Source organism: Erythrolamprus reginae, chromosome 4, assembly GCF_031021105.1.
Source record: "Erythrolamprus reginae isolate rEryReg1 chromosome 4, rEryReg1.hap1, whole genome shotgun sequence".
Lineage (NCBI taxonomy): Eukaryota > Metazoa > Chordata > Lepidosauria > Squamata > Dipsadidae > Erythrolamprus > Erythrolamprus reginae.
This window is the reverse complement of record NC_091953.1, coordinates 96,870,133-96,888,095: the sequence shown is the minus strand read 5'-3', so window position 1 is coordinate 96,888,095 and position 17,963 is coordinate 96,870,133. Positions and strand designations below refer to the sequence as shown.

Here is a 17,963-nt window from a genome sequence, read left to right as displayed (position 1 = left end):
AATTAAATTCTAAATATTTTGTGGTTATAAGTAATCCTTGAAATACATGCAATTCTCATGAGAAAAAATAAAGATACAATAAATGTTACTAGATAAGAAGCCTTACTTCTTAGCATCTCCTGCATTGAAGATGTTACCTACAATGATAATGACAAATGTTCAACCCAAAACATTCACTCAGAGAATTCTAACAGCAAAATCTCCCAACACGGAGATGCTTAATGCTTCCCCTACTCATGCAAGTAAAACCTATGTTTCATGGAAGCATTATCAGTACTGCAATAGTCCATTGGTGTAAAAAACATTGAAAATATTGGATATTTTATATAATTCAACTGACATATGTAGAAATTTGGAATATTTTGAAAGTGTGTTTTATTTATACACACACACACACACACACACACACACACACACACACGCATACACACGTGGTCCTCAACTTACAACCGTTCGTTTAGCACTTTAAGTTACTAGACTTCAAGTTTAGCAAGTGCTAATCTTTACAACTTCAAGTTTAGCACTTCAAGTTACAATGAAACTGAAAAAAGTAACTTATGATATTTTTTTCACACCCACAACCATTGCAGCATCCCCATGGTCATATGGTTAAAATCTAGATGTTTGGCATTTGCTGAGAAAGCTATATTTTTATTAGAAGTCAAGTGTATTGCAGTAATGAACAGCCAGAACTAAGATCCACATGCCAAAATCCCTATTTTATACTTTCCCCTCCTCAACTGTCTTTCATTTCCCAACCCAAGGTAACCAATTAAAATCTTGCAAACTGTTTTCCTAATGGTCAGTTCAGTGTATGCCGCTCCCTCCTTCTTCCAGTTGGGGACCTTGAAGCAGCTTCTCAAGAAGAAACAGCAACTACTTTAAATTTCCCAAACATTACCTCCCCCACAGCCTTCTTCCTTCTCCATAGTTAACGGGAGACTACAGCACATATCAGCAAAGCACAAGCAATTATGGGGAGGCGGCTGACAGTATGTCCATATAATCCCTTATCTTGTTTTGCTTATTAATGGACAGGAAGCCCAAGTAGAATTCAAGTATCACCTATCTGGTGACCTGTCAACCTGGGTACAGGACTAATTTGTTTGGTCTCCATTCACCAAGAGAGGAATTGGTTGTTTGGAATTTGGGATTGGTGGAAAAGGGCACTCAAATTCCAGATTACAGTATGTTAGTTCTTGAAGATATTAGTGTGTTATATTGATCTTCCTTCCGTAGATAAGAAATATTGCTAGCACTATCCATGCTTGTCTCTCATCTACTAATCTTATATTATTGGAAATAAAAAATCTGTTATGCTCAAAAATGCATTGGTAGTAATTTTCTTATGTTTTCTGAAAATGGTACTTTTTGCTGGTTAACTTTTATTAGTATTAGGCAGTTGGATATATTATAATCTCTTAAATCATTGACACCCAATATATGGAAAATTCAATGGATTAGATGTCCCTGAATTTTCTCTGAATTATTCTTTCATAGACATTCTATTTTATCAATATAGAGAAGTAAGAAGTAAGAATTGGCTTTATTATTTCAAGTTCGTGCACCCTCTCTTGCTCTCTTTAAATTAATTCTGTAAAATATTTTAATTAGAATATTTAATTAAAGGTTTGACAGAATGAATTTAAACAAGAAAAAATAAATGACATAAAAAATGAAAGGGCAGAATGCAACATTTTTAAAATGGATAAATAAATTAAACAAGGAACCTAACATCATAAAATTCAAATTCACAATGAATAAGTATTTCTAAAATTTTAAAAGTGTATCACTTAGCACTAGTAAGTTTAAAATAAAGAGGTTTGTGTTTTCAAATGTCATAAAAATCACATATCTAATTGGTATTTATTAATTTAAAAGTTTTATACAGTTGCCCATCTTATAACCGACTTTGGACAGCTGTCAATTAGAACTTAAAACAATATATAAAACCATATTAAAATTATAAAACTAGCTATATGAAAACAACAAATAATCTAATGCCAAGTCAAACTTCAGATGTACAACTACAAGTGAAGCTCAAAAAACTAGAATATTGTGCAAACATTTATTTATTTCAGTAATATAACTTAAAAGAGGAAACTTAATATATGAGAGATATTCATAACATACAAGGCAAGATAGTTCAAGCCATGATTTGTCATAATTGTGAAAATCCCCAATGCCCCTTCTCAGAAAATTAGAATATTACATGCAATCAATAAAAAAGGATTGTACATAGAACAATATCGGACTTCTGAAAAGTATAAGCATGCATATGTACTCAGTACTTCGTTTGGACCCTCTTGCAGAAATTACTGCCTCAATGTGGCGTAGCATGGAAGCTATCAGTCTGTGGCACTGCTGAGGTGTTACAGAAGACCAGGATGCTTCAATAGTGGCCTTCAGCTCTTCTACATTGTTCTGTGTCGTGTCTCTCAACTTTCTCTTGATAATGCCCCAGAGACTCTATTTGGGGTTCAGGGCAGGCGGGTGTGCTGGCCAATCAAGACAGTAATTCTATGGTCATTGAAGCAGGTTTTGGTGCTTTTGGCAGTGTGGGCAGGTGACACGTCCTGCTGGAAAATTTAAGTCACCATCCCCATAAAGCTCGTATTTCACGACAAACTTCTTATGAAACTAAAATCTTATGGCATCTCAGGACCACTGCACCATTGGATATCAGCGTTCCTGTCAAACAGACAACAGGTGGCCAAAATAGGTTAATGCCATATCTAATCCTGCTCCAGTCAACAGTGGCATTCCCCAAGGCAGTGTCCTAGGACCTACTCTCTTTATACTCTACATAAACTATCTCTGTGACAATATTACAAGCAATTGTGTTCTCTTTGCTGATGATATTAAGCTATTTAATATCTCTGATAATACTTCTACCCTTCAAAAGGACCTTGACCATGTAGCTGAATGGTGTAACAACTGACAACTGCAAATCTCATCCAACAAATGCTCTGTCCTACACATTGGTAAAAAGAATCTGAATACTAAATACACACTTGGATAAACTGAACTTGCAGAAGACACTCACTCAGTCAAAGACCTTGGAGTACTCATTTCCAATGACCTAAGTGCCAGAGCCCACTGCAACAGCATTACCAAAAAAGCACTAAGAGTCACAAACTTAATTCTATGCAGCTTCTTCTCTAGAAACACTGATCTACTAACCAAAGCATACAAAACATTTGTCAGACCAATTCTTGAATACAGCTCACCTGTATCGAATCCACACTGCATAACAGACATTAATACAATTGAAGGAGTCCAGAAATACTTCACAAGAACAGTCCTCCACTCCTCCTCACACAACAAATTATCTTACTCCTCCAGACTTCAATTATTAAGTTTAGAAAATTTACAGCTATGCCGCCTCCGAACTGATTTAACTGTTGTTCATAAAATTATACATCACAATGTACTCCCTGTTAGCTACTACTTCACCTTTAACAACAACACAAGAGCATGCAATAGATACAAACTAAATGTAAATCGCTTCAAACTAGACTGCAGAAAATGCGATTTCAGCAATAGAGTGGTCAACGCCTGGAATTCACTACCGGACTCTGTTGTTTCTTCCCCCAATCCCAAAATCTTCAACCTTAGGTTGTCTACAATAGACCTCTCCCCCTTTCTAAGAGGTCTATAAGGGGCGTGTATAAGTGCACCTTTGTGGCTACCGTTCCTGTCCTAATGTCTTTTTTATCTTTTCTATCTCTATACTTATATTATGTTAAACATACTACAATACAGTACTATATTTGTATGACAAATAAAATAAAATAAATTAATTAATAAATAAAGTATGCAGATGGAAGCATGGAGCTCTCCAAAATCTCCTGGTAGACAGCTGCATTGACCCTTGACTTAATGAAGCAGAGTGGACGAATATCAGCAGATGACATGGCTCCCCAAATCAACACAGACTGTGGAAATGTTACACTGGACCTCAAGCATCTTGCAGTGTGGGCGTCTCCATTCTTCCGTCATGCTCTGGGTCCTTGGTTTCTAAATGAGATGCAGAGGTTTCCACAGTCTGTGTTGATTTGGGGAGAGATGTCATCTGCTGGTATTCATCCTTGCCTTCTATGTTATGAATATCTCTCATATATTAAGTTTCATCTTTTAAGTTACATTACTGAAATAAATGAACATTTGCACGATATTCTAATTTTTCGAGTTTCACCTGTATCTAACCTTAGCTGAGAGTGTGTGTTTGTGGAGCCAGATCTTCAATGCTTTATGAAGGCTAGGAGGATAGAGAGACCTCCTGAACTTCATGGGGTACAATGTTAAGAGATTCACAATCACCCAGTTCATGGTTGTCCCAAAGATGCTTTTCAAAAAGCAGCTGGACTTTCTTGTTTATTTTTTTTCCTTGAAAATATTTTACATCTCATCTAGGAAGCTTCTTCAATATTCACCTTTTCAAAAACTGAAGAAGCTTCTTGGATGAGAAACAGAACATTTTCAAGGGGAAAAAAACCCTCCAAGAAATTCAGCTGTCTTTTGAAAAGCACTTTTGGGTCATTCATGTGGCAGACTGCTCCATAGGGCAGGGGCTGCTACAGAAAAGGCACATTTCTTAGGTCCCAGTCTTATGGCAATATTTAGGGGAAGGGATTAGGAGCATACCCATCCTATCTGATCTAGTAGGATGGGTAGGTGTTCTTAGGGAAAGAAGGCCCCACAAATAATGTAGCTCTGTGTCTTATGGGGCTTTAAAGGTAAAAAGCATCACCTTGAATTGCACCCAGAAAGAGGAATCCAGTGCAGCTTGCACAACAAAGATGTTACATGGGAGCCTCCATTACCATGCATAGTGCTGCATTCTGGACCGGTTGAAATTTCTAGGTGATCTATTTTGATAGATAGGTAGATAGATTAGATAGATAGATAGATGCATACATATTCATATATTTTATTGATTGATTGATTTTGTCCAATATACAATGAGGGTTTTAGTGGGTATACACATAGTAAAATACATGATGAAGGTTATAGATATACTCATAGTAAAATATATCTAAGAAAGAAGATAAGAGAAGTTATAGGAATAGAAGAAAGGTATAGGAGATATAGGAGAACAATAGGACTGGGGATGGAAGGCACTCTAGTGCACTTGTACTCGCCCCTTACTGACCTCTTAGGAATCTGGATAGGTCAACCGTAGATAATCTAAGGGTAAAGTGTTGGGGGTTTGGGGATGACGCTATGGAGTCCGGTAATGAGTTCCACTCTTCAACAACTCGGTTACTGAAGTCATATTTTTTACAGTCAAGTTTGGAGTGGTTAATATTAAGTTTAAATCTGTTGTGTGCTCTTTTGTTGTGGTTGAAGCTGAAGTCATCGCCGACAGGCAGTATGTTGCAGCATATGATCTTGTGGGCAATACTTAGATCTTGTTTAAGGCATCTTAGTTCTACGCTTTCTAGGCCCAGGATTGAAAGTCTATTCTCGTATGGTATTCTGTTTCAAGTGGAGGAGCGAAGGGCTCTTCTGGTGAAGTATCTTTGGACATTTTCAAGGGTGTTAAAGTCTGAGATGCGATATGGGTTCTAAACAGATGAGCTGTATTCAAGGATGGGTCTGGCGAAAGTTTTGTAAGCTCTGGTAAGTAGTGTGAGATTGCCAGAGCAGAAGCTACGTAGGATTAGGTTTACAACTCTTGAAGCCTTCTTGGCTATGTTGTTGCAGTGGGCTTTGGCACTTAAATCTTTTGTTATTAATATACAGAGGTGTTTAACCGAGTGGGGGTTATCTGTGATAATTTGATTATTCAGTTCGTATTTGGAGTTCAGATTCTTTTTCCCAATATGTAGGACAGAGCATTTCCTAGTTGAGATTTGGAGTTGCCATGTGTTAGACCACTCAGAAACAGAGTTCAGGTCTTTTTGGAGAGTAGTGGTGTTGAAGAGTTTTACATCGTCGGTGAAGAGGACACAGTTGCTTGTGATGTAATCGGAAAGGTCATTGATGTAGAGAATGAAGAGCATTGGTCCCAGTACACTACCTTGGGGAACACTGCTTTTAACTGGGATGGGGGTGGATATGGTGCTTCCTATTTTGACCACTTGTTGTCTGTTTGACAGGAATGTTATAATCCAGCTGTGGAGGGATCCTGAGATGCCATAGGATTTGAGTTTTAGGAGTAGTTTGTCGTGGACCACTGAATCAAAGGCTTTGAAGAAGTCAATATAAATTGCATCTGTAGATTTCCCTTGATCTAAATGAGTTGTCCATATATTTTTGCAGTGGTGGAGCTGCAGGTTGCAGGATAGTTTTTTTCTGAATCCAAATTGTTTGTTAGGGAGCAAATTATTAGTTTCTAGATGGAGAGTAATTGATTTGTTTATAATTGATTCCATGACTTTGCATGGGATGCAGCATAGTGATATTGGTCTGTAGTTATCGACAAGAGAGGGGTCTCCTTTTTTGAAGATGGGGATGACCATTGCTTTTGACCATAGCTTAGGAAGTGTGCTGGTTCTGAAGGACTTTTCAAAAATTATGCTTAGTGGTTCAGCTATGGCAGAAGAGAGCTTTTTTTAGGAAGTAAGCACATAGACCGTCTGGTCCAACTGATAGAGAAGGTTTAAGGTCACGTAATGCTCTTTCAACTCAATCTTCAGTGAAGTCTACTTGGGTTTGGTCATTTTACACACACTATAATTTCTTACTTAATAAAATCAAGTTTGCTTTGTAGTTTAACAACATAGGAAATAGAATGCCATCTAGAATAAGATTTTAAACCGTTCCAGTGAGAGAAGAGAACTCTATGGCATCATAAGAATGCTATATGAATATTTTAGCATTATGTTCCCTGTTAATAAACTCCGGCTTGTTCAGTTTGTGTTAGATCCTTGGGGATTACGTCAGATGAGGAAATGTGTTTATCACATAGTGGTTATTGTTAAAGTCAAATAAGCTTTGCTGCTATCTAGAATTACTACAGCAAGCTGAGATTGTTTTCATTTCATAGATAACGTCTCCCAGAGAAATTACTAATGTTTGCTATTGAAAGTTGGAGGACAGGGAGATTTTGCCTGCTATAGTACCCTCATTTAGTCAAAATGTATTTTCTTTTCAAAGGATATCTAAGCTCTTTTATATTCCAATTCCAATTGGCAATTAACAATAACCTAAATGTAAAATACACCAATGCACACCCTAGTATTTCCATAGATGAAAAATAAAAATAATGTGCAATTTTTTTCCCCAAAAAGCAACTTTGCTGAAAAACATTACACAAAAAAAGGAAAAAGAAATAAAAAATATTTGGTTAAAGTAATAAATAGTAAAAATAATAAAAACCTTGAAAAATAAATGTTAAAAATATTCAATAAAAGAGAAAGTAGCAAGGAAAATCACCTTGCCAAAAGTTTAAGGCAAAGTTTAATCTTTTTTTGTCATGCATCATTAAAAAGCTTATACGTTCCAGGACCCCTCGCGAAGATCGATTTTTCGCGAAGTAGCGGTGCGGAAGTAAAAACACCATCTGCGCGTGCGCAGATGGTGTTTTTGCTTCCACTGCCGGCCGCCCTTCGCCCGCCCACCCCGTTGCTCGCGCCTGGGGTGGCGCGTTGCTGGGGAAAGCGCGCGCGCTTGGGGACTCCCTAGGTCCGCTCCCCAGCTGGGGAGCGGACCTAGGGAGTCCCCAAGCGCGCGCGCTTTCCCCAGCAACGCGCGCGCGGTGGGGACTCCCTCCCCAGCTGGGGAGCGGACCTAGGGAGTCCCCAAGCGCGCGCGCATTCCCCAGCAACGCGCGCGCGGTGGGGACTCCCTCCCCAGCTGGGGAGCGGACCTAGGGAGTCCCCAAGCGCGCGCGCATTCCCCAGCAACGCGCGCGGGGTGGGGACTCCCTCCCCAGCTGGGGAGCGGACCTAGGGAGTCCCCAAGCACGCGCGCTTTCCCCAGCAACGCGCGCGCGCTGGGAAGCAGAGTTAGGGTGTCCCCAGGCTCGCGCGCACCGCCCGCCCGCCCACGCTGTTGCTGGCTCCGCTTCCCAGCTGGGAGGCGGAGGTGGGGTTTCCCGCGCGCGTGCCGCCCGCCCGCCCACGCCGTTGCTCGCGCCGATGCTGTCTTACCAGGGCAAGAGGGGGAAGACCCAGGGAAGCCTCTGCCCGGCGGGGAAACTCCACCATCTACGCATGCGTGGAAGGGCACGCATGCGCAGATGGTGGAGTTTACTTCCGGGTTGAAAACTCGCGATATGGCGTTTCGCGAAACTCGAGATCGCGAAACTCGAGGGATCACTGTATTTGCAAAAATTCTGTGGCAGCAGCTCTGGAAAAATCATTATTTTCTTGCTGTTCTACCAAAGCTTCTACTTGCTAAATAAATCCAGGATATGGCTCTGCTTGTAGATCTTTAAAATCTGCTGAGAATGCTGTGCATCGTGTATCTTCTTTGAAAGTCAGTTAAGAATTGTATTCCTTTCTTCCTTTGTGGCATGACCATGTAACCTATTTGTTCGTTTGTTTGTTTGTTTTGTCAAGTCCGTATTGGTGGTATACAAAGATATAACAATATTTATATACATGATACTAGTAAGAGCGAAACATTAGGACACCTTTCCCATGTTTATCCTTAATTTCCGAATGCCATCACTCTACTAAACAAATAATTCCCTCAACACTGTCAGACTTTCTACTAAATCTGCACTTCTATTCTACTAGTTTTTCTCATCATTCCTATCACCCATTTCCTCCCATGTTGACTGTATGACTGTAACTTGTTGCTTATATCCTAAGATTTTTATAAATATTGCTTCTTCATTGCTTAGACAATCATTAAGTGTTGTACCACATGATTCTTGACAAATATATATTTTATTTTAGGTATGCTGAGAGCATATGCACCAAGACAAATTCCTTGTGTGTCCAATCACACTTGGCTAATAAAATTCTATTCTATTCTAACCCTAAAATCAGCCAGATGAATAAAGTAACTGAACTCTTCATAGATGTTCCTCTAATTGGAGAATATTGACAGGAAAAAGATGCAAGGAAAAAAGTACTATATTTGTCTGATGAAAGACCAAAAATGAACCCTTGTGGAACAGAACTTAACTTTTACTCATATAAAAGATGCTTGTGATCCATTTACAAGTGTGGTCAGGTACAGCTAGCAGATTTAGTTTAGTTAGAAGACTATCTGGAATGATGATATTGAATGCTGAGCTGAAGTCTACAAAGAGGATCCTTGCATAGGGTTCTCTTGGTAGATTTTAAAAATCCTTTTTAAAAATATGACCAGGTTTTGGCCACTGAATGGGACCCTGACTAAGGTTCATAACTGCTAAAGTGAGTGTGGTCAGGAATAAGAAACAGATATTTTATTTTTATTTTTTATTTATTTATTTATTTTGTCCAATACACAATAATACACAATGAAGGTTATAGAGGATATAGTAGAGAAGAAATACGAGATATAGGAGAGACAGGACAGGGGACAGAAGGCACTTTAGTGCGCTTATAACATGCATTCAACTTTCAAATGTTACTTTTTATGTTTCTATGTTAGAGACAACTACAGCGTATGAATTTTATAAGGACAATGGATACCAAGTTTCAAGAAGCAGAAGGATTTGGGGAAGAAGCTTCAGGTAACTGTCTCATTATTATTATTATATATGTTTTAGAAAATACTGATAACTTCTAACAATTCTTTTCGCTGTGTAGACTAGGATCTCTGTCTGTTTTAGGTCAGCTATCCAATTTAATCTTAAAATGTACATAACTAATCAACCCATCTATTGTATGATTTGTATATGAATGAAAATTGTTCCAGTGAAGCTATGTGTTGTTATATATTCACATTTGTGAGTAATATTACCTTATTTTTGAAATATCAAGTGGCACCCAAATTGACCAGAGTAAATCAATTGATGCAATCTACATAGACTTTTGCAAAGCCTTTGATTCAGTAGTTCACGACAAACTTCTTATGAAACTAAAATCTTATGGCATGTCAGGACCACTGCACAATTGGATATCAGTGTTCCTGTCAAACAGACAACAGGTGGTCAAAATAGGTAATGCCATATCTAATCCTGCTCCAGTTAACAGTGATATTCCCCAAGGCAGTGTCCTAGGACCAACTCTCTTTATACACTACATAAACTATCTCTGTGACAATATTACAAGCAATTGTGTTCTCTTTGATGATGATAAGCTATTTAATACCTCCGATAATACTTCTACCCTTCAAAAGGACCTTGACCATATAGCTAAATGGTCTAACAACTGGCAACTCCAAATCTCATCCAACAAATGCTCTGTCCTACACATTGGTAAAAAGAATCTGAATACTAAATACACACTTGGATAAACTGAACTTGCAGAAGACCCTCACTCAGTCAAAGACCTTGGAGTATTCATTTCCAATGACCTAAGTGCCAGAGCCCACTGCAACAGCATTACCAAAAAAGCACTAAGAGTCACAAACTTAATTCTATGCAGCTTCTTCTCTAGAAACACTGATCTACTAACCAGAGCATACAAAACATTTGTTAGACCAATTCTTGAATACAGCTCACCTGTATCGAATCCACACTGCATAACAGACATTAATACAATTGAAGGAGTCCAGAAGTACTTAACAAGAAGAGTCCTCCACTCCTTCTCACACAACAAATTACCTTACTCCTCCAGACTTCAGTTACTGTGTTTAGAAAATGTACAGCTTTTTTTTTTAGTATCATTAACTTTTGGTTCCTGTTTTCATTTTTTTTCCTAAATGAAAGCTGCAGTCAGTTTTAGGAATAAAAAATGAGGAATTGTCCAAGTTTGAAAATGATTCTCATATCAATTTGTTCTAACTTTGTCTCTCTTTGGAAACACTGGCTAAAAATAATTATTTTTCATTACTATCTATTCACCTAGGAAAGAAGAAGTCAAAGTTTAAATCTATTAAAAAGTTCTTTGGGAAAAGAAAAAGGAAAGAAACATTAACATCTTCAGGAAGTGGTAATATCAACACTTGTCAGTCCGCAAATGATATCTCAGACACTCCATCTAGGCATATAGATTATGATTCGGAAGATGATCTGAAGTAAGTCCCATGCTTGCCTTTTCCTTCTTTGCAAAGCAAGTTGTTGTTAACTGAAAAGCAAGGTTATTTCTAAAGGGTTATCTTCCATGTGTACAAATTAGGGGTAGGATGCTACCATTTCGCCCCCGGTTCAGAAGAACTGGTAGCGGCGGTGGCGGAATTTTCTGGCCAACTTCCCGGATATCATCACAGACAATCTGCATATGCACCGAAGCTTCTGTGCATATGCACATCTCTGAAACTGTAGCAAAGATAAGTGAAACCCCATTACTGGTACAAATATTTCATTTGTTGAATATTTAGGATACTCCTCTGAAGCTGTTGTAAAGAAATATTTAGAAGAATGTTCTGATATCCAATTATTATTATTATTATTATTATTATTATTATTATTATTATTAATTAGATTTGTATGCCACCCTTCTCCGAAGACTCGGGGCGGCTCACAGGATACAATGTAAACAATACAACAACAAATCTAATCAGTTAAAAATTACCCGACTAAAACCCCAATATATTAAAATCAATCAGCCAATTCATTCACAACCACACATCTCATTTAGTAAACAGGGGGGGGGGGAGTTTGATCTAATTGCCCCAGTTAACAACAACAACTTGCCTGATGATATACTGTAAATGAGTCTTAAGACTCTTACAAAAGGCGAGGAGGGTGGGGGCAGTGCAAATCTCTGGAGGGAGCTGATTCCAGAGGACCGGGGCTGCCACAGAGAAGGCTCTTCCCCTAGGCCCCGCCAGACAGCATTGTTTGGCCAATGGGACTCAGAGAAGGCCAACTCTGGCCAGTCACTGGGATTCATGTGGCAGAAGGAGGTCCCATAGGTAATCTGGTCTGATGCCATGTAGGGCTTTATAGGTCATCACCAACACTTTGAATTGTGTCCGGAAACCAATTGGCAACCAGTGCAGTTCGCGGAGTGTTGGAGAAACATGGGTGTATTGGGAAGACCCATGACCGCTCGCGCCGCTGCATTCTGCACGATTCATGCTGGAGAGCAGCAAGCATTGTTAGAAATGGACAATCTTAGTGATAGTCCCAATGAGAGGGGGGTGGAATGAATGAAAGCATGAATGAATGAATGGATGGATGGATGCATGCATGGATGCATGAATAAGTAAGTAAGTAAGTAAGTAAGTAAGTAAGTAAGTAAGTAAGTAAGTAAGTAAGTAAGTAAGTAAATACTCTCGCTGATGAAGTACATTGAACACATACTTTGTTATCCCGCCAGCAACATCTTCTTACCATCCCAGTACAGGTAGTCCTCAACTTACAACCACAATTGAGCCCAAAATTTATGTTGCTGAGAAATTTTTAAGTGAGTTTTGCCCTTCTTTATGACTTTTCTTGCCACAGTTGTTAAGTGAATCACGGCTGTGATTTGTTGTTAAATTAGTAACATGGTTGTTAAGTGAACCTGGTGTCCCCACTGACTTTGCTTGTCAGAAGGTAATAAAAGATGACCCTGGGACACTAATCATCGTAAATATGAACCAGTTATTGAACATCCAAATATAAATCAATGACTATTGAGATGCTGCAATGGTCATAAGTGAGAAAAATGATCATAAATCACTTTTTTTTCAGTGCCACTATACCTTTGAATAGTCACTAAGCACTTGTAAGTTGAGGACTATTATGTGGGAGAATAATATCCTCCCAAAATTCTTCCTCTTTTATGACCAGAATAGAAGTTTTTCAGTCAGTCAGTCTGCTGTTTGATTTCATGACTTTCTAAACATTTATGCTTCGGAGTCATAACATCCCAAAGGTGCTTTTTCAAGACATTCAGAGTCAAAACTGAAAAGGTGCAGTCTCCATAAACAACTTCTCCTGATAATTGTGCAGCCCCAGAAAAATGCATTTGAGTTAAATGGACCCTGACAGCATACACACACCTGCTCCAACCTTGACTGTACCTCTTTAATTCCAAAACACAATTTCTTGGATTCGTGTGACTATTTTTGATCCCAGGAAAGGATGCAAGTTCTTTAAGAAAGCACCAAGAGGTGCAAGAGTGAATTATTCATGTCTTAATTCAAAGCAATTTTTCGATTTTGGATCTGAAGTGCAGCATAGCTGCATTGTGTGTATGTGTGCTATGTCGTATTTTCATTACTATTTTATAATATTTTCAAGCTGGGTGGTGATTTTCATTTGTAGCTAGCTATACTGGGAAAAGTAAACTTTGTGAAGTCGATAAAATTGTTCTGGAATGTTGTCTTATAATACTAATAAGGAATGCTGTGCTCAATATTGCCATTAGAAGGTGCTATTGTACAAAATCATAATGGTTTTATCTTCTATTACTACTACAATTAAAATAATTTCAAAGTCAATGTACAGAAAGGCTACTCTAAAATTTTTGGAAATTTATCCTCATGCAGGATAAGAAGAGCCAATGAAATGATGGTTCAATTAATATGGAAAGCACTAGATTGAAGAAGGATAATATTACTTTGTTATTTTTATTGAACATATTTGTAGCAGATGTTAGGAGACCCTCCTTCATAGTTCTTATTTTCAGTTTCTCTTTTTTGTGTTCATTGCTATAGCACCTTTACTTAATGGAGAAATATTTAATTTTAAGTCTTAATATTTGAAAGGATAATATAAATTAACATCAATTGTTAAACATCAATAGCACAAATTTACAAGATTCTCTTATTAAAGTTTATCTCAATAAAATTAGTTTTAGCATTTTATGGAGTTGAATTTTTGGTCTAATCTACCTATGGTAGATGTCTGACAAGTATTTGGTGTCTACAACTTCAGCTTGGAACTGAAAAATTGCAGCTCCCGGCTGGAAAAATTGCAGCTCCCGGCTGGAAAAATTGCAGCTCCCGGCTGGAAATGTGTTAGCTAGAATCCTTTTCAATTCTGCGAACATGTTGGGCCTCTCTTATGACTAATTCCCACTTTATTCATTAGCCAATTTATTGGTTAGATCTTTCTAACTAAATTATGGGATTATATACTTCATTCTACCTAGAGAATCTAGATCTCTAGTGCAGTGTTTCCCAACCTTGGCAACTTGAAGATATTTGGACTTCAACTCCCAGAATTCCCCAGACAGCGAATGCTGGCTGGGGAATTCTGGGAGTTGAAGTCCAGATCTCTTCAAGTTGCCAAGGTTGGGAAACACTGCTCTAGTGGACCTGGTATTCAAAAATAATATATGTAAATCTGTATGTAAAATCATGAAGACCAAAATACATCAGATATTGTTATAGGATATCTTTCTTCAACCATTCCTTCCCTCATTACATTCCTACTCAAATTTTCATTGCAAATAGACTTCATTACTTGAAAAGGAAGACCAGGTTTAAATATGTGTTGTTTTATTAGCTTTCCATATTCTCCTAGGATGCACAGAACTGTCATGGGAAACAGATCTTTGTCGCATGACAGCATTTTCATTTCTGAGAATCCACAAGAATCACCAAGGCCAGTTCGAGTATTTTCTCAGGAAAATGTTTCTGATCGGATTAGGTCTTTGCAGGTAATACTGTTGAAATACTAAATTTCCATTATTCCCAGATTCTTTCATTTCTGGTATGATTGCGAATTTGTGTTTAATTTTGGTATATGCAGTGTGATATTCAACATGTGAATCAACAGAAACATTTGCAATAGGGTTTCTCTAAATGAATGATGTGGAGAATTTAGTCACCAAGGAATTTGAAGATCAAGGTGATTATATGATGGTTAATCTACACTGAAAGTCAAAAAGTACCTTTTGAAGAGGGCAGTAAGGATGTTCTCATTCTGTGCCTAGTTTCGGAACAAATATCCTGTCTTTATTAGTAATTAGTGTGAAGAAATGTGAACAGAATATAATTGTTTGTTCATTTCCTGCTACTAAAATCCCTTGACCTATGCCTTGGGCCCCAAGGGCAGGATCAACATTGCTTTGTTTATTATTTACAACATAATTTATTAAAAGTGGGTCACAACAATAAGTAAGCAGTGTATGAAATCACACTCTCCTTGTATATAATCAAGTCAGAAAAAGGGCAAGAGGCTGAATAAAATGACATTATCCACATGCATCTTTCTGTTGGTCACAAAAAGAAAGTGCTCGTGATTTTGGGAACAGCGGATGATTGCATCATTTTTTCTTTTCTGAAAACAAATATATTATTTTAGTAGTATAAGAAATGTATTAAAACTCAATATTTGGAATTTTAGGTGAAACTCCAGCAAAACTGGAAGATGGGACTCTCTTCTCCATTTGGAACACCTTCCAAAAAACAAGAGGATGCGGGAATGAGTTCAGAAGACGATGGCTTACCCAGGAGCCCACCAGAAACATATTTGCTGCAAGAAATTTTACATCCCAATACACCAAAGGTAGGATAAATTGGGAAACACATTTTATAATTATGGATTGTGTTTATTGTCTGATTTCATCTTTGTAGTAATAGTAACTGTCAGAAGTTTAATAATAAAGATATTCAAATATTTGTTTACTATAGATAAGATCCTGTTTTTCTAAGGGAAAGGTATTTTTAAAAATGCATAAACATAAGAAAAAACTATAAGAAATGGAGTAGCCTAGATTCATGTCAAATGATAGAGGGAATATTTATTGTAGTAGATTTCCCAGACATCTATATTTGATTCTTTCCAGACTGTAAAACTGTTCAGAAAGAAAAGCTTCAATTTTTTTTTAAATGAAGTAGTAAGAAAATGACAGCTAATCTGAAGGCCTTTTCAACTTTCATCTAATTGTAATACAAACATGCCTAGGCAACATCTTTTTCCCCCTATGGTTTTTCCTCATAACGTTGCCTTTATTTCATTTCCAGTATGTGAGTGAGATAGGCATTATGTTTTCTGAGCTATACCAAAATTAAAGCATTGTTTCCTCCTTGTTTTGACATATCAAAGCTTTAAGGTGTATAACATCTATTAAGCTTTGCTACCAATTATTTTGGAGAAAAATTAGGAGTCTGCAATGGTTGGGAATAAAAACAATGAATAGGAGAAGGGCTGGTTCAAGGCTGGATGGAGAACATTTCAGTTCATCAGTTGTGAAAGCCCCTTACTGTGATATTTTCTTTAAGAAAAATGTGTAAATACCAGAAAATATGGTCAGCATTCTTCTGAAAACAATCTCCACTATCATATTTATAGTTTACTCCTAATTTTTAGAGCTCTGTAGAAACATTCTTGTTGCCTGTGTGAGGTTGGTATAGTATTGTATTTGCAAAGAGGAGCATGCTGGCTGGGGAATTCACATAACTTAAATTTGCCAAGTTTGAAAAAATACTGACATAGTAGGGACTATAGCTTTTGTTTATATATTTAATTTCATATTGTCATCTATTACTGAAACGTTTCCTCATTCCACCCCACAGTTTTCGGACTCTCATAAGCATCATAGCGCTTTGAGTTTAACTGGAACGGGCAGTGAAGAAGAAGAACAGGTAATTTAATTGCATCTATGCTTAACGGCAGTGCTGTAATATCTCATGGGATGCCTGATTGTTAGAAAGGTTTCAGAGATGGGTTGCAACATTTTTCTTAAGAGCTATTAATGAAGAATATCATTAGCTACACCTATTGCCATCTATTTTTCTTTCAAACACGGTTAAGGGAGAAGGGAATTGGAAAGAAATGAAGGCATATTTTATTTGCTAGGCTGGGCATCACCCAAAAGCAGCGGTCCCCAAACTACGGCCCGCTGAGGCCATTTATCTGGCCCGCGGATCTTTTCCAAGGCCGCACTGGAAAAGCAGTGAGAACGTCCCCTTCAATCTTATCTCACCCGAGGTAAAGTAAGGCTTGCTGAAAGCCGACCTGGGCACAACACACACACATACTCTCACACACATGGCTCCTTCTCCTCTTTGAGTTGCTAGCTCCTGTTTTCTGAATGGGGATTGAATGGGAGTCCGGGGTCGGAGGGTGGAGGGTGGAGGCTTGTCAGGTGAGTCCTCCGCGGGGATAGAAGAGGGAGGGTGAAAGAGGGAAAAGAGAGAGAGAGAAGTGGAGAGAAAGAAAGAAAAGGGGAAAAGAGCGAGGGAAAGAAGTGGAGAGGAAGGAAAGAGGGAGGGGAGGGAGGGAGGGGGAGAAAGAGAGGGAGAAAGGGAGGGAGGGAGGAAAAGAGATAGCAAGAGAGAGCGTGAGAAAGAAAGAGCAAGAGACAGAAAGAAAGCAAGAGAGAGAGAGCAAGAGAAAGAAAGCAAGAGAGAGAGAAAGAGAGAGAGAGTGAGAGAGAAAGAAATAAGGTATGTGCAGTGTGCTTAGGAATCTGTTCACAGGTTATTTATAGTCCGGGGGACAGTGAACTGGCCCCCTGTGTAAAAAGTTTGGGGACCCCTGCCCAAAAGGAAAGTGTGAGGTATTTGAACTTTAAAAGTTCATTTTGAATAGGGTTTAGATTTATCTCCAAAGTCTTTTGTTTCATCCTTCTATTCTTCTCCAATTAATCCTCCACATTTCCTCCTTAACAGTCAAAATTTCAATTGCTTTGCTGATAAAGAGTATTGGCTATTCTGTTTGAGAGCATTGTTATTCTTTTCTAAAGCTCTTTTTGACAGAACGGCTGCTTCAATCAGTGGCATAGGTAACCAACAGATTGAAGAATGTCTTTAGGAGACTCTTGAAGGACCACATTTATTCTCTCATCTGGAGAAGAGCTACCATAATAGGCATGTGGGAGATAGCAGGGACAATTGGAACACCACAAATGGAGAAGAAAGCAAATTATACACACAGAAATTACTACTTTTCTTTCCTAAGTGAACACTTTTTGTTTGCAGATCATGATAAAGAATATTGTAACAACGATTACCATTATATTTTAATCAACTCTTTCTACTATCCATTGTTCTGAAATATGAAGCACAGGTCATTGTTTCTTTTGCCAGAC

General features: G+C 38.1%; 1 protein-coding gene across 3 annotated transcripts in view; it reads left to right on the top strand.

Moving 5' to 3' along the window:
- CRACDL (CRACD like) overlaps positions 1 to 17,963 on the top strand; it is a 79,199-nt gene that overhangs the window by 19,954 nt on the left and 41,282 nt on the right. For all 3 annotated transcript variants that reach the window (XM_070750975.1, XM_070750977.1, XM_070750976.1), the window contains exons 2-6: positions 9,538 to 9,619; positions 10,899 to 11,067; positions 14,450 to 14,585; positions 15,275 to 15,436; positions 16,447 to 16,515. In XM_070750975.1, coding sequence (XP_070607076.1) covers positions 9,553 to 9,619; positions 10,899 to 11,067; positions 14,450 to 14,585; positions 15,275 to 15,436; positions 16,447 to 16,515 — 603 coding nt within the window. In that variant the 5' untranslated portion in view covers positions 9,538 to 9,552. The remainder of the gene's footprint in view (positions 1 to 9,537; positions 9,620 to 10,898; positions 11,068 to 14,449; positions 14,586 to 15,274; positions 15,437 to 16,446; positions 16,516 to 17,963) is intronic.